This window comes from Tenrec ecaudatus, chromosome 3, assembly GCF_050624435.1.
Source record: "Tenrec ecaudatus isolate mTenEca1 chromosome 3, mTenEca1.hap1, whole genome shotgun sequence".
Lineage (NCBI taxonomy): Eukaryota > Metazoa > Chordata > Mammalia > Afrosoricida > Tenrecidae > Tenrec > Tenrec ecaudatus.
The window spans coordinates 182594080-182619918 of NC_134532.1; the positions used below are offsets into that span (position 1 = coordinate 182594080).

Below are 25839 nucleotides of genomic sequence, written 5' to 3' on the forward strand. Positions count from 1 at the left end.
GTGGAACTGGAGTGAAATCTGTAACTGTCCTTCTGTCATGCAGATAGAAATAGGCTCAGTTTAGCTCTGAACCCTCTTGTGGCCTGTCTTTAGCGGTATGTGTTGTATTTTCTTTGCTTTCCAACATTTTCTTTTCTTTCGCTTATGATAAATGGCAATGGATAAAAGTAGGGCCAGGGTGAAGAAGAAGCAACAAACAAAGAATATGAGTGGTTTCCTCTGCGCCAGAAATACGCAGGCTGCGCATTCTGGGCTTCCTGGGGCCGGCCCGCATCGAGAGCTGCTGTTGTCTGCAGGGAAGCCGTTGCTGCTGCTCAGCTTGCTGTAGAGCCGTGTTGAGGATTTAGCTTTGAAATCAGGTGTGAAGAATCCAAATCTGGGCTTGGCCTTTTCCTCAGTCAGCTTGAATGCGTAATAGCCTTTGATTTTGATTTTGTCAATCTGGTAGGCTGAAAAACGTCAGATAGGAGTTTTATTAGCCGTGGAGGGAACAGGAGCTGTCCTTGACTAACAAGTTAGTTTTCCCTGGCACACGCTACCCACATGCTCATCTAAGAGGTGACACTTCTCAATTGTCCCGGTGCCTTCTCGTCTTGTACTCTGGGCACACTTCCAGAGCTCGAGGTGCCCTGGTGAAATAGAGGGCTGCACATTGGGTGGCGAACTGCAAGTTCGGCAGCTGGAACCCACCAGCCACTCTGGGAGAAAGACGAGACTCTCTGCTCCCATCAGGATTTATGGTCCTGGAAACACATGGGGCAATTTTACTGTGTCCTATAGGGTCGCTGTGAATTGGAATCAACTGTTGGCCAGACAAGCACAGTATAATTTTGATCTTAAAAAACAACAACAGCATCAAAAACCCACCCCTCTGCACACCCACCTCTAGCTATCTTTTCCAGCACTGGCTCCTTATCAGTCTTTTTACTCGTTTCACCCCCTCTCTGGAGTGAAACATTGAGTATTGAAATGCCCGAGGGCTCAGCGTTCTCCTCTGTATGCGCTTGGAAGGCACTCATCTAGTTGGTACTGTTTACTGAAAGTAAGGAGGACGGAAGCACTTGCTGCGGAGGATCAAGATCGCGGGCTTCAACGTGGATTACAATCAATGTAAAGAAGACCAGAACCCTCACCACCGGACCAATCAGTAACATGATTAATCGGAGACGAGGTTGAAATCGTCAGGGATTTCATCTTGCTAAGGTCCTCAGTCAGCGCTCACGGACGCCTCAGCCAAGAGCGGGAAAGACACTGTATCAGGAAAAGCTGCTGCACGGACCACTCGAAAGTGCTGAAGCTCACGGATGTTACTTTGAGGATTGAGGTGAGCCTGGCCCAGGCCTTGGTATTTCACTTGCCTCCTATGCATGTGAAAGTTGGCCTTGAATAAGGAAGACCAAAGAATTGACACATTTAAATTATGCTGCTAGTGGGGTCAGACCCAATCCAGGGAAGCATATGGTAGCCAACTACAAAGGAGGGGGGAAAAGAAAAAAATATGGGGGCAGTGGGGGGTACAGGGCACTAACTCACCCAGTGGGGAGGGTATTGTTTGTTTCCACAGGAAAGGGACCAGATCTCATCCCAGCGCGCCAAGCCTTGAGGGTAACATAACAGCATGGAGTATCAACCTAACAGGACGGGGCTGGCCCCAATTCCAGCTACGTTGACCCCCTCCGCAGAAGATGCACTACAGAGGACCGTACTGAAGATATAGCCCAGGGAGAATGGCGGGTCTGCCCAGACCACATGGGAGCAAACTAAGAGGGAAAGAGAGAGAGAAACCACAACCCAGCCTACCAACCCTCGAGGACAACATTCCTGCTTGGAGCAGCCAATGCAGGAGACATAATGGCTCCTCGCTGACCCATAGATAGCCCTGGAGACACAGTGCAGGCTTTGTGCCTGGTCTGACACACACACACACACACACACACACCGTCACCACCACCACCACCGGGGCGAAATACGAAGGGAACACAACAGAGCAGCAAGGGGAGCAAAGCAATGAAGTCCCTAGACTTCTGCTCCTTAGGCAGGGCTTGGCACCTCATCTGACCCAAATGGAAAACATTCCTAAGGGCCAAACAAACAGACCTGAAACTATTTATAGGGTTTGTTTGTTTTTTCTTTTTCATGCCTATCTATATTAGATAGGCAGGATAAACAATCCTGAGGAGAAAACAATGGGACTGATGGATCCAGGGGAGAGGAGGAGGTGGGGGAAAGGGTGAGGGGTCCCAACAAACCAGGGACAGGGCACAACAAGAGATCTAAAATTGATAGTGTGGTGGGTGCAGAATACCTGTTGGTGTTTGATCAAGTGCAATGTAGCCGAGAGGAATTACTGATAGCCGAATGAAAGTCAAACATGATAGTGGGACAGGAGAAAAGTAAAAGGAAATAGAGGAAAGAACTCACAGGCAAAAGACATTTACAGATGTATAAATATAGGCATGTATATATAAATATATTAATATTTAATGATAGGGATATAGTTCTATTTACATATATTTATGTGTTAAGTATTACGGTAGCAGACAGACACTGGGCCTGTACTCAAGTACTCCCTCAATGCAAGAACTTTGTTCTAACAACCTGGCATTCTGTGATGCTCACCTTCACCATCATTGAAGACATAATGGGAATGTAGGCAACTGTGGTCAAGAAAGCTGATAGTGTTATTAAAAGAGAAACCGTCTGGGATTTCAAAGGATTGAAGGTAAACAAGCGGCCATCTAGCAGGGAAGCAACAAAGCCCACATGGAAGAAGCACAGAAGCCTGTGTGATCCTGAGGTGTTGACACGATCAGGTATCAGGCATCAGAAGACCCAAAACAACCAATCATATCCATGCAAATGAGGGAGTTTGGAGTAGAGACCCAAAGGAGCCCCAAAGCCCATCTGTAGACAAATGGACATCCCCCTCACAGAAGGGTCACAAGGAAGGGATTGGCCAGCCAGGATGTTGTATAGTACCAGTAAAACACACAACATTCCTCTAGTTCCTTAATGCTTCCTCCCCCTAACTATCATGACCCCAGTTCTACCTTACAAATCCAGGACAGATAAACCCCTCAGAAACAGTAATGGGAGCAGCAATACCATGAGGGTAGGGGGAAGGTAGGGGGAGAAAGAGGGAACCAATCGCAATGATAGACGTATAACACCCACCCCCCAAGAGGGATGAACAACAGAAACGTGGGTGAAGGGAGACAGCAGATGGTCTAAGATATGAAAATAATAATTTATAATTTATCAAGGGTTCACAAGGGTGGGGAAAAGAGGGAGAAAAGAGCTGATGGCAAGGGCTCAAGTAGAAAGTGTTTTGACAATGATGGCAACATGTGTACAAATGTGCTTGATACCATTGATGTATAGATTGTTGTAAGAGATGTAAGAGCCCCCAATAAAATGATTTATATAAACAAAAGAATGATGGTGCTGGCAAAGAATATTGAAAGTACCATGGGCTGCCAAAAGAACCGACACATCTGCTTTGGAAGAAGTACAGGATGCTCTGTAGAAGCAAGGATAGCCAGACTTCATCTGACGTTACTTTGGACATGTTACCAGGAGAGACCAGTTCCTGGAAGAGGGCATCATGTTTGGTAAAGTAGCAGGGCAGTGAAAAAAAGGAGGAAGAAGACTGTCAAGGAGATGGATTGACACTGGCTGTAGCAAAAGGCCCAAACAAGAATAATTGAGCAGAGTGCAGGGGCGGGGCAGTATTCTGTCCTATTGTGTAGAGGGTAGCAATGAGTTGGAACTGACGTGATGACATCTAACAACAGCAGCAGCTAAACTCTTGGAATCATTCTTGACTCTTTTCTCATTTGCTACATTCCACCAGTCCTACTGATTCAAAATATATCCAGAATCTGATCACTTCTTACCATCTCCACTCTTTCAATTTTGGTGCAAGCCATCATTGTCTCTTGCCTAGACTATTCCAAATATTCCTGTTTCTATTCTTATTTATTTTTTAAAAAAACTTTTTATTAGGGACTCATACAACTCTTATCACAATCCACACACACATCAATTGCGTAAAGCACATCTGTACATTCTTTGTTCTCATTTTCAAAGCATTTGCTCTCCACTTAAACCCTTTGCATCAGGTCCTCTTTTTTCCCCCCTCCCTCCCCGCTCCCCTCTCCCTCATGAGCCCTTGATAATTTATAAATAATTATCTTGTCATATCTTGCCCTGTCCGACGTTCTGTTCTTATTTCTGTACTGCACACCCAGAGTGATTCTTTTAGAACCTACGTTAGATCAGTCACCATTCTATGTAAACTTTCCCCGTGTCTTCCTCTCCTCATAGCACCCTTACAGGACAGAGCAGAACTGCCCCTATGGGACCTGAGAGTGTAGATCTTATCTAGAGTAGAAAGGCTCATCTTTCTGTGTCGGAGAGGCTGGTCATTTGGAACCGCTGCCTTTGTAGGTAACCACCCTACTTGTAGCCATATGGGCTGCTATGAGTCACAATTGACTCAGTGGCGGTAAGTCTGTGTTTGGGGTGACTTCCTAGCTCAATCGGAGTAAGAGCCACGGTTCTTAAAATAGTGTACTAAGCCCTGCACAGTCTGTTCTTCCCTTACTTTGACCTTTTCTTCTCTGACTGTGATGGTGGGTTTATTGTGCCAACCTGGCCAATAGGAACATGTGGGATCAATCGGGTCACAGTTTGATGGGAGGGCAACGAGATAAATGGCTCTGTCGGGTCACTATGAGTCGGAAAGACTTGATGGCGTTTGGGTTTGTTTTGGTTTGGGGTCCTCCTAAGCAGGTAGTCTGGGAGCCTTGGTAGCAGTGGGCTCTAAGTTGGGCTACTAACTGGAAAGGTCCGCAGTTTGAAACCACCAGCTACTCATTAAGGCTCATCTTTCGGATGAGTAGAAAGAGGAGGCTTTCTACTCCCGTAGAGTTAGTCTGGGAAACTCACAGGGCCAGTTCTACTGCGCCCCAAAGGGCTGCTGTGAGTCAGAATTGACTGGATAGCACCGAGTCCACTGTGGTCCATAGCGATCCCTAGCAGAACTGCCGCTGTGGGTTTTGGAGACTACACCTCTTTACGGGAACAGAAACATCCCCATCATGCACCCACGAAGCCGCTGGTGGTTTTGAACTACTGACCTTGCGGTTAGCAGCCCAACTTGTACGTTGCTTTCGGGGTTCCTTGACAGACCTTTGGGTTCAACAAATCTCATCCCGCCATCAAGGCGCCCGCTCCCCTGGCTCTCGCGCCGCCCCATCTCTGCGGTGTCTGAAAGACCTCACCTTTCAAAGCCTCCTGAACGTATCTCTCCAAGTAGTGTTTCCGCAGGCCATCATTTTCCAGCGCGCTGTCATCGATGCCGTTGGCCGTGATGTAGACATCCAAGTCCCCGTAGTGCTCCCGCACCCACCGGAGCACCTTGCGCACGCCCCCGGGCATCACGGCCAGGCGCGTGGGCGAGCTCAGGCAGGTGACGTCCTGCAGGAACTGCACGTCGCGGTCCGCCTCGTAGCCGCTGCCCTGCAGCCGCTGCGGCATCACCAGCCTGGTGGTGAAGTGGTTGAGCGCGTAGAAGTCGGCCGCGCCGCGCACCAGCCTCCTCTCCTCCGCCGAGAAGCGCGGCAGCGCCGAGCCCGAGAGCCCCTGGCGGCGCTTGGAGGCGAGGTGCTCCCGCATGGCCGCCGGGTAGTCCCCGGTCTTGAAGACGGGCTCGGCGAACCAGGCGATTTCGAACTGGAGGAACCGCTCGGCCGCCTGCCGGTGCGACTCGGCGAACGGGTTGGCGGGCTCCACCCAGTCCGAGTGCAGGGACAGCGACACGGCCCCGCGCTGCGACGGCCGGTACAGGCGGTCGTAGAGGCGCCAGGCCCGGGCGTGGGCGAGCAGCAGGTTGTGCGCGGCCCGGTACGTGTCGTTGCTGGTGCGGTTGTAGACGTCACTCAGGCGGTTCGGCTCGTTGATGGTGATCCACACCTTGACCAGGTCGCCCAGCTCGCGGAAGCACAGGCCCGCGTAGTCCCGGAAAGCCAGCGCCGTGGCGGCGTTCAGCCACCCGCCGCCCTGCAGCAGGGGCGCGGGGAGCCCCAGGCGGGCGTGGGTCGGGTAGTACAGCGTGACCATCGGGGAGATGTTGGCCTTCAGCCCCTCGCTGGCCACACACCTGTAGTACCTCAGAGCCGGCCGGTTCACCGTGGCCAGGTTGCCGGCGGGGAGGATGGAGGCCCAGTCCAGAGCAAACCTGTAGTGGGTGACCTTCATTCTGGTCAGCATCTCCAGCTGCTTTTTGATGCTGACAAAATCTGTGCACTGAGCTGGCCGAGTCTTCAGCCGCACGCCGTCCACTCTGTGCAGCAGCCTGTTGCCGCTCACGTTCCACAGGTACAGGTGGGGGTCGTTGAACTGCGGGGAGGAGGCCACCGACTCGGGCTGGGGGAGCAAGCAGAGTCATGACGGTCAGGGAGGCCCGGCTGGCCAGGCTCCCAGGGTGCTAGTGGAACAGGCCTGTGCCTTTGTGCCTCTCACCGATAGGACTAAATAAGTAAACAAACAAACCAGCAAGCAAACGATGCTTTAACCAATGACCCTGGGTTCCAGCCCTTTGCAGGGTGCCGTCAAGGAAAAGGTTCTGATGAATTACTTTCCTTCCCGCCCTTGAAATCTCCCCGGGAGACCAGAAAACACCAGGAAGGAACCACACCCAGGGACTGGCGTGGAACACAAGTTATTTTAGAAAACTGGAGAAGCGGTGTTCCCACTTGTCCGGCCCACGCACCCAGCTGTCGAGGCAGGGCCTCAACAAGACGGATTGGCACAGTGGCTGCAACAATGGGCTCAAGCATAGGGACCAATTGGGAGGGTGACACAGGACCTGGCAGCATTTGGTTCTGTTGTGCAGAGGGCAGCGACGGGTGGGGACACACTCGAGGGCACCAAACCACAACACACCCAGGTTATAGGGCAGAACGGCACCTCACAGGCTCCAGTTCCCCTGATCGGAAGTTAGAGGATTCGTCAAAGCTGGATCTGCTCAGTGCTGCCCTGCCCTGAGTGGAGACAACGTGCAAGGCCATGGGTGAAGGACTTGAAGGTGGTCAGCCCTTAAAGGCTGACCCCAGTTGAGTTCCTAAAAGAGGCCAGGGGGCTGGGGTAGAGAAGAAATGCTTGCCCTCTGCTGAAATGCTCCCGGGAAGCACACGGCCTCCAGGGGTACAGACACCTGGCACCACGCGCCTGTGAGGCCATGGCATCCATTCCTGCCACCGGAGAGTAACAGACAGGTTCTCTTTGGAAGACACTGACTCATGGTGGACAGGACGGTAAATGCCCCGGACTCCCAAGGCTGACTCAGGCTTGCTGTCCCATTCTCTGCCCGGGCACCAAGGAGAGAGCCCTGGCCCGGCCCGGCCCGGCCTGGCCCGAGAGCCCAGCGGTCTGGGCTCCTGTTCTTCATCCAGCTCCTCTGAGCCTCAGGCTGGGCAGCTCCACCAGGAAGCAGCTCTGTCTGTCTCCCTCACAAACCCCAAATCAAATTCACTACCTTCGATTTGATTCTGACACATAGCAACCCTGTAGGCCAGGGTAAAACTGCCCCTGTGGGTTTTGGAGACTCTTTTTTTTTTTAAAGTCATTTTATTGGGGGCTTATACAACTCTTATCACAATCCATACATCCATTCATTGTGTCAAGCACATTTGTATATTTGTTGCCATCATCATTCTCAAAACATTTGCTTTCTACTTGAGCCCTTGGTATCAGCGCCTCATGTTCCCCCCTCCCTTCCTGCTCCCCCCTCCTTCATGGACCCTTGTTAAATTATAAATTATTATTATTTTGTCATATCTTACACTGTCTGATGTATCCCTTCACCCACGTTTCTGTTGTCCATCCCCCAGGGAGGAGGTTATATGTAGATCCTTGTAATCAGTCCCCCCTTTTCACCCCACCCTCCCCCCACCCTCCTGGTATCACCACTCTCACCACTGGTCCTGAAGGGATCATCTGTCCTGGATTCTCTTTGTTTCCAGTTCCTATCTGTACCAGTGTACATCCTCTGGTCTAGCCAGATTTGTAAGGTAGAATTGGGATCATGATAGTGCGGGGAGGAAGCATTTAAGAACTAGAGGAAAGTTGTGTGTTTCATCATTGGTACATGGTCCTCCAACTGCCTCGGGAGACTAACTCTTTAGAGCAGTGGGTCTCATCCTTCCTGCTGCTGCGACTCTTTCACACAGTTCCTCATGTTGTGGTGACCCTGCAACCATGAAGTTATTTTCGTTGCTACTTCATCACTGTCAATTTGCTACTGTGATGAATCGGTGACCCCTGTGAAAGGTTGAGAACCGCTGCGCTAGGGGAACAGAAGCCTCATCTTTCTCCCATGGAGCTGCTGGTGTTTTCAAACTGTTGACCTTGTGGTCAGCAACCAACACATAACCACTTCGCCGCCAGGGCTCCTTGCCCACCCTGAAGCACTCTACGAGCCACAAATAGTGGTGACTCAGGATTCAGTTTTCCTCTGCTGCCACAATTGCCTACCAGGCCCTTAAGTCTAAAAGGGCTTAAGAAAATTGTCCAAATTCAGGATAAACTTTGGAAAGTAAAAATCTGGGCTTTCTTTACAGGTTTCTTTTTCCTCCTAGGACTGAATTTAAATGCATGGGTTGGGTGGGGGTAAGAGAGGGATAATTAACCTTTGGTAAATATTTTTCCTCTAATTGTTTTATGCCTTCTTTTATAGGCTAATTACAAAACCATATCACTGCCCACTTGCCATCTGTCCACCAGTTAACTAGAACATTAAGCAGAGAGAGCACTGATCATGTGAGCATGAAGCTAAATCTGTATACAATTAATTATTTGAGTAAAATCTTTGTAGCCTAGATGGCCCAGTTTCAGTGTTTTGAAAGCACTGAGCATCGTGGTATTGTAAAAGTGTTTACAAAAGGCACTCTTGCCCCTTAGATCTGTCTCGGAGGGACTTAGTAAGCGAGGCAAACCCCCAATGGAGATTTGCATTGCTCTGAGCGTCCTTGTGAGAGCATGCATTTCGGGGGGGGGGGGGCGTGGATGCGTCTGCTGAGGGGTCTGGCTAGAGAAGATGAATCCCCACCAGTAAACATAAGAACTTTTAGAATGTTGAAAGGGCGTTCCGAGGGCTTGATTCTACATAATCTTGCCACTAGAGGGATCCAAGGCTCCTGTGAAAATTATGTTTTTCCCAAGTCTAAGGTAGGCAAAGAATGATGTTATCCTAGGACATATTGTGTCAGAAAATACGAAAATGCTTAAAAACAGAAAGGAAAATGCAAAACAGGAACAGCTTAAAAGGGCCTATTGGCCAAATTTGAGACAACTAGAGCATCAAAAAGAACATTGACATAATAATAAGTTAGAAAGCATTGAGTTAAAATAACTCATCGTGCCATTCAAACATTGCTAAGTAGACAGGGGAGAAAAATGTTTCTTTATAGTCAATACCGAACTAATACTCTGACTGTATGTTCTAGTTAGGAATAATTAGTAAGAGCTCTCTCATTTTTAATCTACAATATCACCATGGGGTCTGACAGGCTTTGTGAAGACATGTTAAAAGCTTTGGGTAACCTTCCCCCCAAAACCAAACAAACAAACACACAGAAAAACCATTGGGTAAAATGTTGTCTGGAAGAAAGGCCATCACATGGTCTCAAAATGTTACCATCAGATTATTTCTTCATTACAGATGGAAAGGATCTTTCATTGAAGAAAGCTGACCAGTGCCACTTGATTCACACTAATGTTTCCAGTCGTGAAATAACACATACCATGTACCTCCTGGTGTTATGTTCTGGGTGATACAGAGCATCAGGTGGTATTGTTTGAATTGTGCCCCTAAACCCACATATGTATTGTAAATCCGAATCCACCTGGCTGCAGGACGGGCAATGGTCACCCAGTGTATAAGGGGTATGTGCTACGGGTTGGAACCTATTAGACTGGCATGTAAGAACATACATGAAGTTACAAATCCATTTGTATTCTTGGTTATGCTAATGAGGTTGTGTTAGTGCAGGGAATGCCTTAGATCAGTTTTTTCCCCCATATTTGAAAAGAACAGATTGAGAAAACAGCAAGCAAGTAGAAATGGGAGAAGACAGGTGCACAGTCCCATGGCGATTTGGAGGAAGAAGAGCTCCAGAGAGACGGGCCTTTCTCCAGCTGGCTGGCAGAGAGAAAGGCTCCCTCTGTGAGCTGGAAGTGACAGGATGGCAGTGAGGGGGGGCTGGGTAGAGCCAGCAACACGCACGCAGACGTCTCCTCTCCTACCTGTGAGAGAATAAATGTGGTTATCAAAGCTTCCCACTTGTGCCATTTCTGCTATAACTAGTAATACTAGATAACTAAGATGTCTATTTAGTATTTTTTCAAAGAAAACACAAATCAAATTTTTAAGGAAGCAATTGGAGTAATCCAGAGGATTCTACAGTCGGCTGGCTTGGACTCTCAAAAACATTTGTGCCGTTCATTTGGGGGACTTGCTCTGAATAAAAGAAGGCCCGAGCCTGGTGCTATCCAGAAGGACTTCAGCAGCTAATTCCTCAGAAAGGGACACCCTAGTCCTGCTTCTCAGTCTGGTCTTTGCCTAGAAGCTCTGCTGAAATCGGTTCACTTGGGGTGACCCTGCTGGTGTTTGAAATACCAGTGACACCGTTTCCAGCATCCTGGTAACACATATGTCACCTCAGTATGACAAACTGACCGACAAGTGGTCTGTCAAGAGATGAAATGGTGCATTGCTTTGGGTCAATCTGCTGCATAAGACCTCTTTAAAATATTGACAAGCAAAGACACTGCTTTGAGGATTGATGTGCACCTGACCCAAGGCATGGTCTTTTCAATCATCTCATATGCATGTGAAAGTTGGACATCGAATATGAAAGAACTGATACATTTGAATTACGGTGCTGGTGAAGAATATTGAAAGTACATGGACTGCCAAGAGAACGAACAGGCATGTCTTAGAAGTACAGCTGGGATGCTCGTTGGAGGTGAGGATAACAAGAGTTCATCTCACGTACTTTGGAGAGACCAGTCCCTGGAGAAGGACATGGTGCTTGGTAAATGAGAGGGGCAGCCAAGAGGAGGAAGCTAAGGGGATATGAGATGGAGATGTGAAAGGGACAGGTATGGTGTTACATCTGTACAATTCTATATACATGTATGCATATATTCTATGCATATATACATGTATTTTATGTATATACGTGTAGACATTTTATGGCATTAGCAAACAAATCGGTTCTCTCACCCATATCTATTCTTGTAGTCAGGAGGTTAGAAGTCTGCACTCTGGGCACCAACCTAGGAGAAGGCGGCTTTCTTTCTCTGTTGGCTCCATGGGAGGGTCACTTTTCAATATCTATGTGCCTGGCGTTCTTGGAAATACCCATGCATCTTGGCTTTAGTCTTCAGCTGGGTCTAGGAGGTTCCCAGCCCAGGGACCCCAGGTCCAAAAGACATGCTCTGCTTCTGGCTTCTTTTTCCTGGTGATACTGAGGCACTCCTCAGTTGGGTAATATTTCTAAATATTAGTCAACCTCCCTATAGGTGACCTCTTTGTGGTTTTTGTTGTTCTCTGTCTATACAACATCTACCCATGCAACTTCTGGCAATGGCAGCCTGATTTTTCTTGGCAAACTAATTGCTTAGTTATCTAGTGCTGCTACCATAGAAAAACCACAAGTGGAGGATGTTAACAAATATCATTTTATACTACCAAGTATGGGAGGCTGAACTCAGGTAACTCAGCTAGGGAAAGAACGGAGTTCCGTGTGGCTCGGGAGGATGGTCTTCTGCTTCCTGGTCCTTGGAGATCTCCATGTGGCTTGGCATCTCTCTGACCCCATTGCTCTCTCTCTGCTCCCTTTGTTTGATTTCTTTCATATCTCTAAAGAGATTGACTCAAAATACACCCAACACTAATCCTCTCTCATTAAGACAACCTGTTCTCCAAAGGGATTATAACCCCAGACTTAGAATTTTCACACATATTAGGGGGATACAATTCAATCCATGATACCCCTTATTCTCTCTCTTCGTCCAAATGGTTCCAGGGACACTGAATCCTCACCAGACTCCAGGTGTGAGCATGAAGCTCAGAGCTCATTGGTCCCAGCGCTGCTTTCCCCTGGCTTGTTCTTAGAGAGTAGGCTTCGAGAATGGGGCAGACACTCAAAAAGTGCCAGTCTGTGGCAAGAGGGTGCTCAAATGAAGCAGACATTTATACATACATCATATATAAGTAGGAGGGGGAATTATTTTCTGGGTATAGAATTTTGAAAGCCATTGAGGTACTTAGCTTATTGTGCCAACCTGGCCAATAAACACACGTGGAGTTAATTGAAGGGCCGAGGGATAAATGGCTTGGTGAACCTTGCCTTTCTCGTTCTTGGGTCTCTTGCTTTGTGATGGTCAGACCAGGGTGCAGCTTCCATAGACCGTTTCCTGCTTTAGCTGGCAAGGCTTACTTTCTGCAAGACATCCCTGAGGAGAAGCCACATGGATCTACCCTGATGCAGCCCTGGGTGCTGGAGCACCCGTGTGGAGACCCCTGCCAGTGCTGAGATAGTTACACGTTCACTAATTCGGCTTTCCTCCTGCAGTCGCTGTCATAGTGTGTTTTGTGAGATGGAGGAGGATTGGTGTCGGATGTATGGGTTAATGTTGTACTTGTGGACTTGGGCAGCACTGGGGTGGGATGTTTTCTTGATGTGCACTTAACCTTTATATAAAACTCTCTCTGACTTATACATGAGTTTCTGTGGATTTGTTTCTCTAAAGTACCCAGACTAACACAGCCATAAAATATTTGATCAAGATAGGGGAAAGATGGGCTGTCTCTGTCATGTTAAAGAGGGGTGGTTTTATAAATTACACAAGATGATGTGCACATATTAGTCTTTTTGTTTTTTTCCCATTTTTTTCCATATTAGTAATTGTATCTGCTCCTCTTTGTATCTTTTCCTGAGCCTTTACTAAGATCTTGTTTAAAAATGGACAGGGGTTGAGATTTATAATGGTGGGTTATAGCTTTGCCCACCCAATGTTTGGGCCCTTGGTTCCAGCCCCATGCTCTGTCTCTACAGATTGCCATCTCTCGATATACTTCTAGGAAGCAGAGCATCCTGTGGCATTGTGAGGTCTTCTAGCACAGGAGGCAGGAGGCAAGCTAATCTAGGCAGCCTGGGCAAGTTATGTAATCTCCCCAACTCTCAGTTTTGTTGCCTAAAAACTGGAGTTTCTAAAGATTAAGTCCACTGCTTTTGAGTCAATTCTAATTCATGGTGACTGTGGCACAAAGTAGAAATGTCACATCGGGTTTCAAGGTTGTAATCTCCACTGAAGCAGGCTATCACATTTTCTACCACTGCACACACATTAACCAGAAAACCCAATGCACTGCCACCAAGTCGATGCCTACTCATAGTGATCAGATAGGACAGGGTAGAGCTGCCTTTGTAGAGTTTTCAAGACTGTAATTCTTTATGGGAGTAGAAAGCCCCATCTTTCACCCTCAGAGCCACTGGTGGTTTTGAACTGCTGACTTTACAGTTGGCAGTCTAATACATAACTGCTATGCCAGCAGGGCTCCTAGCTATACACACACAGCAGTTAAAGGTCTAATACATTCCGGGGAGAGCACTTAGAGCCCGAGGGCTCGAGACTGCTGTTGCGTCGCTTGTCATTGTCTGTGCAGCAGTGGATGTTCGCCTTTGGTTGCCATTGGGGCAGTCACATGGGCCTCAATATTAACTGATGGGTCTCACTTTCCACCCCCGGAAAAGGAAGAGTTTGGAATAGAAAGTCTTTAAGGCCTGCAATGTGGACTTCCCTGTAAAGAAAACATCTTCTCCATTGGACTGTTGGTGACATCATGCTAAACAGAGAACAGATCGAAGTTGCCAAGGATTTCATCTTGCTTGTTGGATCCACAGTCAACACTCACAGAAGTAGCCATCAAGAAATCAAACAATGAAAGCAAACAAACGAAAACAAGGCATCAAGCCAGGCATTGCACTGGGAAATGTTGCTGTACCAAACTGCCACAAAGTGTTGCATAGCAAGGATGTCTCGTTGAGGACTAGCGGTGTCTGGCCCAAGCCATGGGAAATTCAACCGCTTCATATGCATGGGACTAAGGAAGACCGAAGAAGAACGGTTGCATTCGAATGATGGTGCTGGTGAAAACAATGGGAAGTGTCATGGACTGCCACAGAACAAAGAACTCTGTCGTGGACCAAGCACAGCCAGAATGCTCCTGAGAAGGAAGGATGGCAAGACTCATCGACTTTGGACAGGTTATGGCCAGACTTTATTTCATGTAGTTTGGACATGTTAGCAGGAGAGACCAGTCCCTGGAAAAGGACACCACGCTTGGTAAAGTAGAAAGGCGGACAAAGCGGAAGAACCTTGATGAGATGGACTGACTGACACAGTGGCTGCAACAATGGTACATAAGCACAATTGGGAAATCCGGCTAGCCCACAGCATGTACCCAGTACGGATGAGAGCTGGAAACAGGGCGTCCAGGACAGATGACCCTCAGGACCAACGATGAGAGTAGCCACACCAGGAGGGGATGGGGAAGGTGGGGGAGAAAGGGGGAGTGGATCACAAGGATCTACCTAGAACCCCCTCCCTGAGGGAGGACAACAGAAAGGAGACATCCGACAGTGTAAGATATGATAAAATAATAATTTATAAATTATCAAGTGTCTTTGAGGGAGGGGAAAATGAGCTGATACCAGGGCTCAGGTAGAAAGAAAATGTTTTGAGAATGATGATGGCAACAAATGTACACATGTGCTTGACACAATGGATGCATGTATGGATTGTAATAAGAGTTGTACAACTCCCCCAATAAAATTATTTTTAAAAGAAAAAAAAGAAAAAGAGCCCTTGGGAAGCTGGGGCCAGGACCAAGCAGTGTCTGGTCCTGTTGTCCACGGGGTTACTATGAGTCAGAACTGACATGACATCGAACAACGACCACAAGGTCCCATTGAGGTCTAAAAGTTGTCACACTCATCCCTTATATTTGAGCACCTACCAGGTGCCTGACAAGTCTCTAGAAGGGGAGATAGCTGACTACAGAGCGTCCGACTCTGTCCTTGCCCATGTTGAACTCCACCAGGGGAAGACAGGTGATAAATAGGAAAGATGTGTAACGTATAGAGTGGATGTGGACCACCTATAAAAGAAAGCAGGGAAAGGGATAAGGATGAGGTCATGATTTTTTGAAGTGGAGAAAACCTTTGAGTAGATGACAATTGAATAACCATCTGAAGAGGGTAAGGAATGAGGCGCAGGGAGAGGGAGGGGGGGCAGCGCGGGGGTGGGGGGACTGCCCCTGGGATACATGCCCAGGAGGAAAACACCTCCTAAAGTAATTTCCCTAGATCTATGACTTAAAAAAACAGCTCAAGTCAGAGACTTGACATGGTTGGCTCTTGGTATAACAGAATTTATCATCTTCTTCCCCCTTTAACTTGTCAGTGCTAACATGCCTCATACAGAAATGCCTGCATGATCCCCTAGACCAGCGGTCTCAACCTGGGGGTCACGACCTCTTTGGGTTGAACGACCCTTTCACAGGGGTTGCCGGATTCCTAACAGTAGCAAAAGCAACGAAAATAATTTCATGGTTGGGGGGTCACCATAACATGAGGAAGTGTATGAAAGGGTCGTGGCATTAGGAAGGTTGAGAACCTCTTCCCTAGACCATATGCTTCCTGAAGACAGCCTCCTCCTCTCTAAATTCCCATCAAAGGCCCTCCTAGCCCCAAACCAAACTGTTTGCCACGGAGGCACTGCTGACTCATGGTTTTCACCTGCGTGCCCAGCAGCCCTGCGCGCATACCTTTTCTAATGGCCGTGATTTTGGAAGCGGATCCCCAGTCTTTCTGCTGAGGTGCCTCTGGGAGGGTTCGACCCACCAAGCTTTGCTCTCATCGTGAGTGTTTCACTGCCTGGACGACTCAGGGGTCCCTGAAAGGCTCTCTAGCCCCATGGCCTTTGCCTCAGTTCTCCTCCCAGGGACCCCGTAACTCTGCGGGTGCAGGCAGCCTCATCTGCCTCCAGCAGCTGGTGGGGTTCACTCTCCAACCTTGCGCAGAAGGTGAGCCCAACGCTTGCTTCATGGTGTCGCCCGCGGTCCTTCAGAGGACCTCAAAAGCAAACCAAGTTCACTGCCATTGAGTCCATGCTGACCCCTGGCAACCTCAGAGGAGGAGTCAAACGGCCCCTGAGCATTTTCAAGACGGCAGCTCTTGGTGGGAGGAGAAAGCCTGTCTCATCGCCACACCGCCAGGCCGCTGAGGCTCTCCACGAAGGTTAACCTCCTCTTCCTCTTTGAGACAGCTTATTGATTATTATTATTTTGGGATACGGTTTCTTAGTAGGCCTGGAGAAAAGGAAATTTAAAAGACCCACGTGCTGTGGACTGAGTCAAGGACGGCAAACCTTCGTCTCACATGCTTCCTACATGTTCTCAGGAGAGTCCAGCCCCTGGAAAAGCAGAGGGTGGGACCAGGGAGGCAGAGCCCGGCAGAACTGGAGGAACACGCTGTGAGAGGGTGGCCGTCACGCTGGGCTCACCCGTAACACGAGAGGTCTCTCGCCGTCAGACCAACGGGGGACACCGAACAAGGGCATGTGCTGTGCGTCTCAGTGCGTGTGAATTCCTAAGCTGTCACCTACCTTCAGAACAGAGTCGGTGACGCCCCAGGAGAAGTCGCAGGGAAACTGGCCCTGCGCGGCTGGTGTGGACTCGCTCCGAAGGAAACCGTTTTCTCGGATGATCTGTTTGTAGTACTGCGCGGAAGTCTTGGGCGTTCTTTCTTTGTCCTTGCTGTCGAAATCCACGTAAAACAGTCCTCGGCGGGTGTCATAAGCATCCTGCCATTCGAAGCCGTCCAGCAGAGACCAGGCCGTGTAACCAAACACGCGAACCCCGTCAAACCTGATTGCTGCCCAGAGAAGAGGAGCCGGGGTCAGAGCAGGCCCGACGGCGCGCCAAGACGCAGCCTTCTTCCTAAAGCGCAGGACCGCCAGGCCGTGGTGTCACTAGGCTCGGGGCACCGGGTGACCCTGTCATATGGTCGATAAAGAAGGGGAAAAGAGGGGTGGGGGAGTAGGAAAAAAAAGGGGGGAATGAAGGCATTGGGGGAAGGGGGCACTAATCCACCACACGGAGGGGACTGCTTATGCCTCCACAGGAAAGGGAGAGAGAGACCAGACCCACCTGGTGCGCCAAGCCTTGAGGTCCTCACACCGGCGTGAAGCAGTCAGCTAACTGGTCTTTGGGGTCGGGCCCTATCCCAGCTACTTGGACCCCACTCCCCAGAAGAATGCACTACGGAGGACAGCACTGAAAATACAGGTCTGCCCAGACCGCACAGGAGCAAGCTAAGAGGGAGGGAGGGAGGGAGGGAGGGAGGGAGAGAGAGAGAGAGAGAGAGAGAGAGAGAGAGAGAGAACAGCATCCTGACCTACCAAGCTTTGAGGATGACATTGCCGCTCGGACAATACACGGAGAGGACCTGAGAGTCAGCTTCACCACAAAACACGACGCCCCCTACTGACCCACATTGCTATGGACACAGTGTGGGAGTTGTGCCCCGTCCGATGCCCCCACACCAGGGTGTAACAGGAAGAGAGCACAACAGAGCAGTGAGGGAGCAAAGCAACAAAGTTCCTGAGGCACCCTGAAAATAGACTGCAGACTCTGGGAGCCGGGCTTGGCACTGCATCAGACGGGACTGGGAAACATTCATAAGGGTAAGCAGTTGGACCTATTCATAGGCTATTTTTAATTTTTGTTTTTCTTTATATTTTTCATGTCTATATAAGATAGGCAGGACAAACGATCCTGAGGAGAAAACAGTGGGACCAATTGTTCTAGAATCTATGGGAACAGGGAGGAGGTGGGGGAGAGGGAGAGGGAGGCGACAAACCCAGGGACAAGGGAACAAGAGAGATCTAAAATAGATGGCGAGGAGGGCATAGAATGCCTGGTGGGGTTCGATCAAGTGCAATGGGGACAAAAGACATGTATAGGCATGTACACATATAAATATATGAATATGTAATAATAGGGATATAGGTCTATGTATATATATTTATTGGTTAAGTATTAAGGTAGACATCGGGCCTCTACTCAAATCCTCCCTGAATGCAAGAACACTTTGTTCTAATAACTTGGCATTCTGTGATTCATACCTTCTCGACAAGATGGCTAAAGACAAAATGGGTGCATAAGCTAATGTGGTGAAGAAAGCTGCTGGTACCTGGCTATTAAAAGATATAACATCTGGGGTCTTGAAGACTTGAAGTTAAACAAAGGGCCATCGATCACGGGAGCAACAAAGCCCACATGGAAGAAGCACACCAACCCACATGATCACAAGGTGTTGATGGGATCAGGTATCAGGCATCAGAAGACCCCAAACAAAAAAAAAACACTTCAATGCGAAAGGGGGGAGGGTCAGAATGGAGACCCCAAACCTATCTGTAGACAATTTGACATCTCCTCACAGAAGAGTCACAGGAAGGGACAAGCCAGTCAGGGTGCAGTATAGCACCAGTGAAACACACAACATTCATCCAGTTCTTTAATGCTTCCTCTCCCCTGCCCCCACTATCATGACCCCAGTTCTACCTTACAAATCTGGCTAGACCAGAGCATGTACACTGGTACAGATAAAAGCTCTCAACACAGCGAATCCAAGACAGATAAACCCCTCAGGACCAATAATGAGAGTATCGATACCAGTTGGGTAAGGGGAAAGGGCGGGGGGGGAGAGAGAGAAAGGGGGAACCAATTGCATGTATAACCACCCCCCCAGGGGGATGAACAACAGAAATGTGGGTGAAGGAAGATGATGTAAAATATGAAAATAAAAGTAAAATATGAAAATAAAAACAATTTATATATTATCAAGGGTTCTGGAGTTAGGGAGGGTTGGGGAGGGAGGGGAAAAAAGAGGAGCTGATACCAAGGGCTCAAGTAGGAAGAAAATATTTTGGAAAGGATGATGGCAACATATATACAAATGTGCTTGATATAATTGATGTATAGATTGTTATAAGAGCTGTAAGAGTACTCAATAAAATATTTATTAAAATAAAAAGCATTTCTGTGCAGTGTCTCAGCAGAAATTTTAAATCTCTTAATAAATTCACCCCTGTAGTTAATTATAACAGCAAAATGATTCCTCCTTACTCAGAGAGCCTGGTGGGTTTTGAACCACCGGTCTTGCAGAGTGCAGCCCAACACATAATCACTGTGCTCCCTGGGCCCATGGCAACAAAAGCATTTTTTGTACTTTATCTATTAGGCTAAGAAACTATGCTGATGCACTCCGCTCAGCGCTGTCATTATCACCCAATGACAGTGATACTTGGAGTCACGTGGTTATGGTCTACCATAGGGTCTGGTGGTTTCCAACTGTGGACCTTGCAGTTACAGCCCAGTGGTAACACTTCACCACCAAACTCGAAAACCAAACATGCTGCCATTGAGTCGATGCCCGTGCATAGCAACTCTGGGTGTCCGAGACTGTAACTGTCTAGGAGAGCAGAGAAACCGGTTTTCCTCCCGTGGAGCTGGCTGCTGGTGGCTTTTAACCGCCTTTTAACCATGCGGATCCACCGGGCAGTGCTGTTGTTTGGCGCTACCCCTTCTCCCCCTTTTTAAATAGCTGCCGATTCTGTCAGATTTTCTGGTGTTTTATCTATAATCTTATGCTAATTAGTATTTGTAAACCTGTATCAATAATTTCTTTGAAAGTGAAGTAGTTATTTAAAAGAAAGGAAGTAAAAAATTCAAAAAGGGTTTCTGCCCAGTGACTAATAATGTTGTAATTCAATGTAGAAAGATTTTCTAAAGCCATTCTGTTGTTACTAGATACTCTAGTAAACACTACATTTAAACCACTTGCAACTATATTTATCCCATGTTACTCTATGATTAAAATTAATACTAAGCACAAGTCAGGATTCCGTGGGTCTGGTATTGGAGGAGGTCCCCGGGGCTGGGGGTCACGGACCCCCATGACACCCTGCCAATATGGCACATGAATGGCAGCTCTTTTGATCCAAAGGTGCCCCTAGCAAGGAGGTGGTGCAGTTATGCCTGCATGTCCTTGAGTCTTAGTGTGCCTCTTTGTGTCAGGGGCATGGTCATTTCTAGAACCCCGTGGGACCACTTCTCAAGTCTGCTTGTGACTGAGAGTTTCTCATTTCAAGTTTGGATCGGCTCCTGCCTGTGGACAAACTGTCCACTCTCGGAAACCATCCTCCAGAGACTTAACAATGAGCTTTTACATTTAACATAAATTAACACAACTCTACTGAGCAGCAAAACACCCGTGATGCAAGACATTCAGCACTGGGCTGAGGGGCGGAGGCCGTGGCTCTGCTCTACTCCTGGGAGGGGTCTATTGGGCAAGTTTCTTGGCCTGATTTTTCTCACTTGTGGACAGAAACGGTTGGAAAAGATCATCTCAGAGGACATTTTTAGTTTTAAAACTCTGATTCAGCCACTTTGAGGAATTGGGTAAAAATAAAATAGGAATATCGCTAGCAGCAATAAAACAAGTATGGAAGTCAACCTTTGTTATGAATTAAATGTTGTCCCTCCTGAAATATGTGCTATAAATCCTAAGCTCTCTGCCTGTGGTTACAGGAGTCGGGCAATGTCGGAGGGGCCCTGGGGGCTTCGTAGCTATGAGCTTGGGCTGTGATCTGCAAGGGCAGCACGTCAGACCACCAGCTGCTCTGCAGAGAAGGACCAGGCTTTCTACTCTGGGAAAAAGTGAGTCTCCGAAACTCCGAAAATCATGTAGTAAGTAAGGTCATTGTGACTCAGTATTGACTTGATGGCAATGAGTTTTTATTTATTTTATTTTATTTTACTTTTCCCCATGGTGTAGCAGGCAGCAAAGAAACAAAAAAACCCCACAAGGTCAGTAGTTCAAAACCACCAAGCACTCCATGGGAGAAAGATGAGGCTTTCTACTCCTGTAAACAGTTACAGTCTCAGCAAGCCACAGGGCCAGTTGTAGTTAGTCCTATATGGTTGATATGAGTCTGAATTGACTCGATGGCAGTGAAGTTTTCATTTTATTTTTAGACCTGTGGTGAATATCGTACTTGGGAACGGGCTGCCTTTGTTATGCTAACGAGGCAGGGATCAGGTCAGGTGTATTTTGAGTCAACCTCTTTTGAGATATAGCAGGGATGAAAGAAGCGAGCTGGGGTCAGAGAGATGCTAAATCACATATTGCTCTCCAAGCACCAGAAGCCACAGAAGCCGGAAAGATGAAGGAAGACCCTCCAGAGTCAACGGAGAGAGAAAGCCTTTCCTCAGAGCTGGTGTTCTAGTTGCTGGCTTCCCACTTCCTAAACTGTGAGAAAATCAAGTTCTGTTGGTTAAAGCACAGGCAGATAACCGTGATTCAACGAGATCAGTGTCTTAGCAGGACCTGGTTCTGGTCCCTTTGGTGGACTTGTAGGACCCGGGGAGAGGTGGGGTGGTAACACCTGGTCAATGGACTGCCCTCTGCCAAGAACCTGCCGGCAGTGTCCTGTCCTCTGGCGACTCCCACGTGCCTGCGCTCTGTCCTTGGGCAGGCCTCTCTTCCAAGCTGCTGCTTCCTGCAAGTTGGGGCCGCAGGGTGTGATTCTCCCTGACGACCTTTCTTTACAGAACCTGAGAGTTAGCTCCAGGTGTGAGACTGGTAAAAAGCTACCGAATCTGCGCACGATCCACAGATAGATCCTTTTTATGTGTGAGGGATTGGCAGCTCGGCAGGGGGCAGAACAGCCAAACCTTGAGCTTGTCTTCTGCGCCTGATTTTCATCAGCTACCTGGAGAGGTCACTACTTGAGTAATGGAACAGGAACGAGGGGGGTAGGCAGAGGTCAAAACAAAAATCAAACCCAGGAGTAACAATAGATACTCTGTGTTGGCCGTCGTGGGTCCTTTGTACTCTCCTGAGTCAAAAGTACAAGCATAAAGCCAAACTCACTGCCATTGACTCAATGCCCATTCCCAGCGACCCTGGAGGGCAGGACAGACTGTCCTGTGGGGTTTCTAGGCTTATGGGAGCAAAAAGCCCGTCTGGTCTCCTTGGCTCTCAGTTCATAACTCTCATACACCTAGGGCTCCCCTAGAGCACCTCAAACATACCTGGCCACCACCCATCATTGTCACATGCCCTTTTTAAAAGCATGGAACAGGCTCTTCCTGATATTTAAGGATGCACCTGCCGCCTAAAACAATGTTCTCCACAGAATAATTTCAAAGGCCCCATGGGAGTGACATGAGAGCAAATGGCGTCAGGCAAGACAGAGGCCCAAGCTCCTCTACCTCCACCACCACTCCCTTTGAATCACACACTCAAAGGGGACTTTACCTTCTAGAATACACAGTCAAGGCATTTTAAAAACAGAACGAAGGTGCGACCAACCTTGAAGAACCTGGTTGAGGAAATTCTTCATCATGTAGATGGCCGTGGTATCTTCGGTCTTCACGTGACTGTCGGTGAACCAGCCGTTCTCCGTGATGAAGATTTGGGGGTTGCCGTATTCCAGCTTAATCCAGTTCAGCACGTCTCTTAAATGGAGCGACACGTTCTGCCCCATTCTGGCCATGGTGTTGGGGGGCTTGAAGTTGTTGGGCCCAAAGGAAAAAGCGAAGAAGTCCGCCGAGCCCTTCACTGCCCGCTTCTCAGCGTCGGAGAAGAGGGGCAGGCTGGAGGGCAGCTGCGTCTTCATGGCCTCGGGGTAGTCGCCGTCCCCGTGGACCGGGTTGGCGAACCACCCCAGCACGGAAACCACAGATTGCTGGCACCTGAGTACGTCCTCCGTGTTTTCTGATCGGTTCGGTTCGATCCAATGGGACCCCAACGTGATCGATAGCCAGCCCTTCTGATGGGGACGGAAATTCTGGTCGTAGTTCTGCCAGACTTTTGAATGAGCCTGAGAAGAAGAAAATGTGATTAATCTTCATGAGAATCTGACTGGTGGGAAGTCTCCTGGGGGACCAGATGATTGAAACAGAGGGGGATGCTCGGGCCATCTGTCCAGGGGTCCTGATGACCTCAGTGTCTGCGTTCTCACTCCACCTGTGTGCCCAGCCTGAAGCTTCTCCGGCAGCACTGCTGAGGGGCCAGGCAGAAGGACTCCACCTCTCTGCTTTGTGTTTTAGAAACTGAAGTTTATTTTCTATACACACACACACAATGTGTGTGTATATATATAAGTATGTGTGTGTGTATATATCTACATCTATCTATCTATCTATCTATACACACACACACACACACACACACATACACACACACACAAGCCAGCCAAAGTTACTGCCCCCGTGGGTTTTGGAGACTGTAACACTTTACAGGAGTAGAAAGCCCCATCTCTCTCCTGAGGAGTGGCTGGTGGTTTCAAACAGCTGACGGCACACTTGTAACCACGGTGCGACCGGGGCTCCTTTATTTCATGTGGATCTGCAAGTCAAAACTCCCCGGAAAATGAGAGAAGCAGAAACCACCCTTAGACCAAATCTTATTGGTGTTGCCATGGAAAACAGAGCCCCAGCAGAACCAAGCAGCATTCTGTGCTCTGGGAGGCCCTTGATGCAGCAATGTCAGGGGAACAACGGAAACAATCACTGGTTTACCCTCAAACAGCCCCCAGCCTGACCCTTGGAGCCTGCTTCCCTAAAGTCATCTGTTTTGCACGTGGATAACATTTCAAAAACTGCTCCCTTTCTTGGGCTCCCTGGGGACTGCATGCAGGTGAGAGACTGGGTGGGTTAAAGGTTTCACTCGGCCCCTACAGAACAAGTGCTAGAGTAAGGATGGTTTCCTGCTGAACCAGCCTCCCTTTGCTTCACATTTGGAAGGCCGGGGGAATGCAGGCTCTACTCCTGTCAATGGGTAACGAGAGAGCGCCCCGCCTCCGTGGGTTGTTGAGAAGATTAAATGAGTTGATGTAGGTAAAGGCTTTAAAACAGTGCCCGGCAGAGTCTGCTCTTTGGAAGCCCTTGTTTCGGTAGCTGCTGTGGAGCTGGAGGCAGTTACTCTGAGGAGCTAATGGCCCAGTGGACTTAGCTGCCCTGCCCCATGGCATGCCCGTATATAATGGACCCAAACTTTGCCAGGTCCTATGTCACCCCATGAATGGCTGGGGTTTGCAACATGTGGGCCGTATTATGGTTGAGGCGTGAGATGGTTCAATGGTAGATTCTTGCCTTCCATTTGGAAGGGTCTCATCTAGTGGCCAATGCACCTGCTAAGCCACTACCAGTCCGGGGCTATGAGGCTAAACGGTGCCGTGGAGCTGCCGGACTAAGATGGACTAGGCAGAACAGCCAGCTGAAAACCTCTGGGTCACAATGGTCTGTTCTGCAAGCCATCAGTGGATGGGACAGAACAGACTGTATCTGTTTAGTCATGTGTGGGGTTGCCATAGGTCAGGGCAGGCTCCAGGGCAGTGCATTACATCAACATTATCACCCAGAGCAGAGAACAGCATGGGAAGAGTTGGGCTTGAAGTTCCAGGATATAACTGTGTGGCCTTGGGCCAATTACCTGACCTTTCTGAAATCTCTTAGTTTCTTCAGCTATAAAATGAGGTCACTAATACTCACCTTTGAGAGATTGTCTTCAGATTTCGAGCTACTGTCGGATGAAGTGTGTAGCACAGAAGGTGCTGCCTAAAGATGGCTGTAATCATTATTGCTTCCCCGAGATTTTGCACTTCCTCTGAGGGCCCATGACTACCTCAAGTGGAAATGCAGATTCTGGATGGACCAATAATAGTAACAGCTAATTTTTTCCAGACAGCAACTCCTATGCCACAGACAATTCTGTGCTGCTCTTTGAACTTGAAAACTGACAACGACCTCACGGTGGGTGTCAAGTTTGTCTACTAGGCCCTTATTGAGCACTTACTCAGCGTCAGGCTGGCCCTGTGAGGCTGAGACATGTGGCACGGGACTTGTCCTCAGAGGCCAACCTTAAAAAACCGCATGAAGCTAGATAGGTAGGTTAAACATAGTAAAGATGACAGTCCGACCTAAAGCACTTTACAAGTCCAATGCTGTCCCAATTCAAATACCATCAACCTTCTTCAAAGAATTGGAAAAACTGACCACCAACTTCATACGGAGAGGGAAGAAACCCAGAATTAGCAGAGAACTCCTCAAGAAGAAGGACACAGTTGGAGGACTTGCCCTACATGATTTTAATGCTATTACACAGCTACAGTGGTCAAAACAGCGTGGTACTGGCACAACAATAGACACTCAGGCCAGTGGAAAAGAATAGAAAGCGCAGGAGTAAAATAATCAGCATATAGACAACTGATCTTCGACAAGGGTCCCAAAAACATCAAGTGGGAAGCAGATGCCCTCTTTAATAAGTGGTGCTGGAAACAATGGATATCCACATGTAGAAAGATGAAACAAGACGTTTACCTCACTCCATGTACAAGAATACACTCAAGGTGGATCACAGACCTAGAAGTCAAACCCCAAACCATCAGGACCATCAAGGAGGGAATTGGGACTAATCTCAGAGCACTGGCCCATCTAGCTCAGAAGCAACAAAGCCCACAGAGAAGAAGCACACGGCCTAAGCGAATACAAGGTGTTGAATGGACCAGGTAGCAGACACCAAGGAACAAAAACAATCATTGTGTGATCACCTTCCTCACATAAACGCTGAAGACAAATGTGTGCATAAACAAGTGTGGTGAAGAAGGCTGATGGTACGCGGCTATTGAGAGATA

General features: G+C 48.4%; 1 protein-coding gene across 1 annotated transcript in view; it reads right to left on the reverse strand.

Annotated features, from left to right (window-relative positions):
• The window catches only part of KLB (klotho beta), a 53110-nt gene continuing 27271 nt past the window's right edge, over positions 1-25839 (reverse strand). Inside the window, 4 exon segments of the mRNA XM_075544424.1 lie at positions 1-449; positions 5286-6429; positions 16741-17009; positions 22515-23025. Coding sequence (XP_075400539.1) covers positions 61-449; positions 5286-6429; positions 16741-17009; positions 22515-23025 — 2313 coding nt within the window. The 3' untranslated portion in view covers positions 1-60.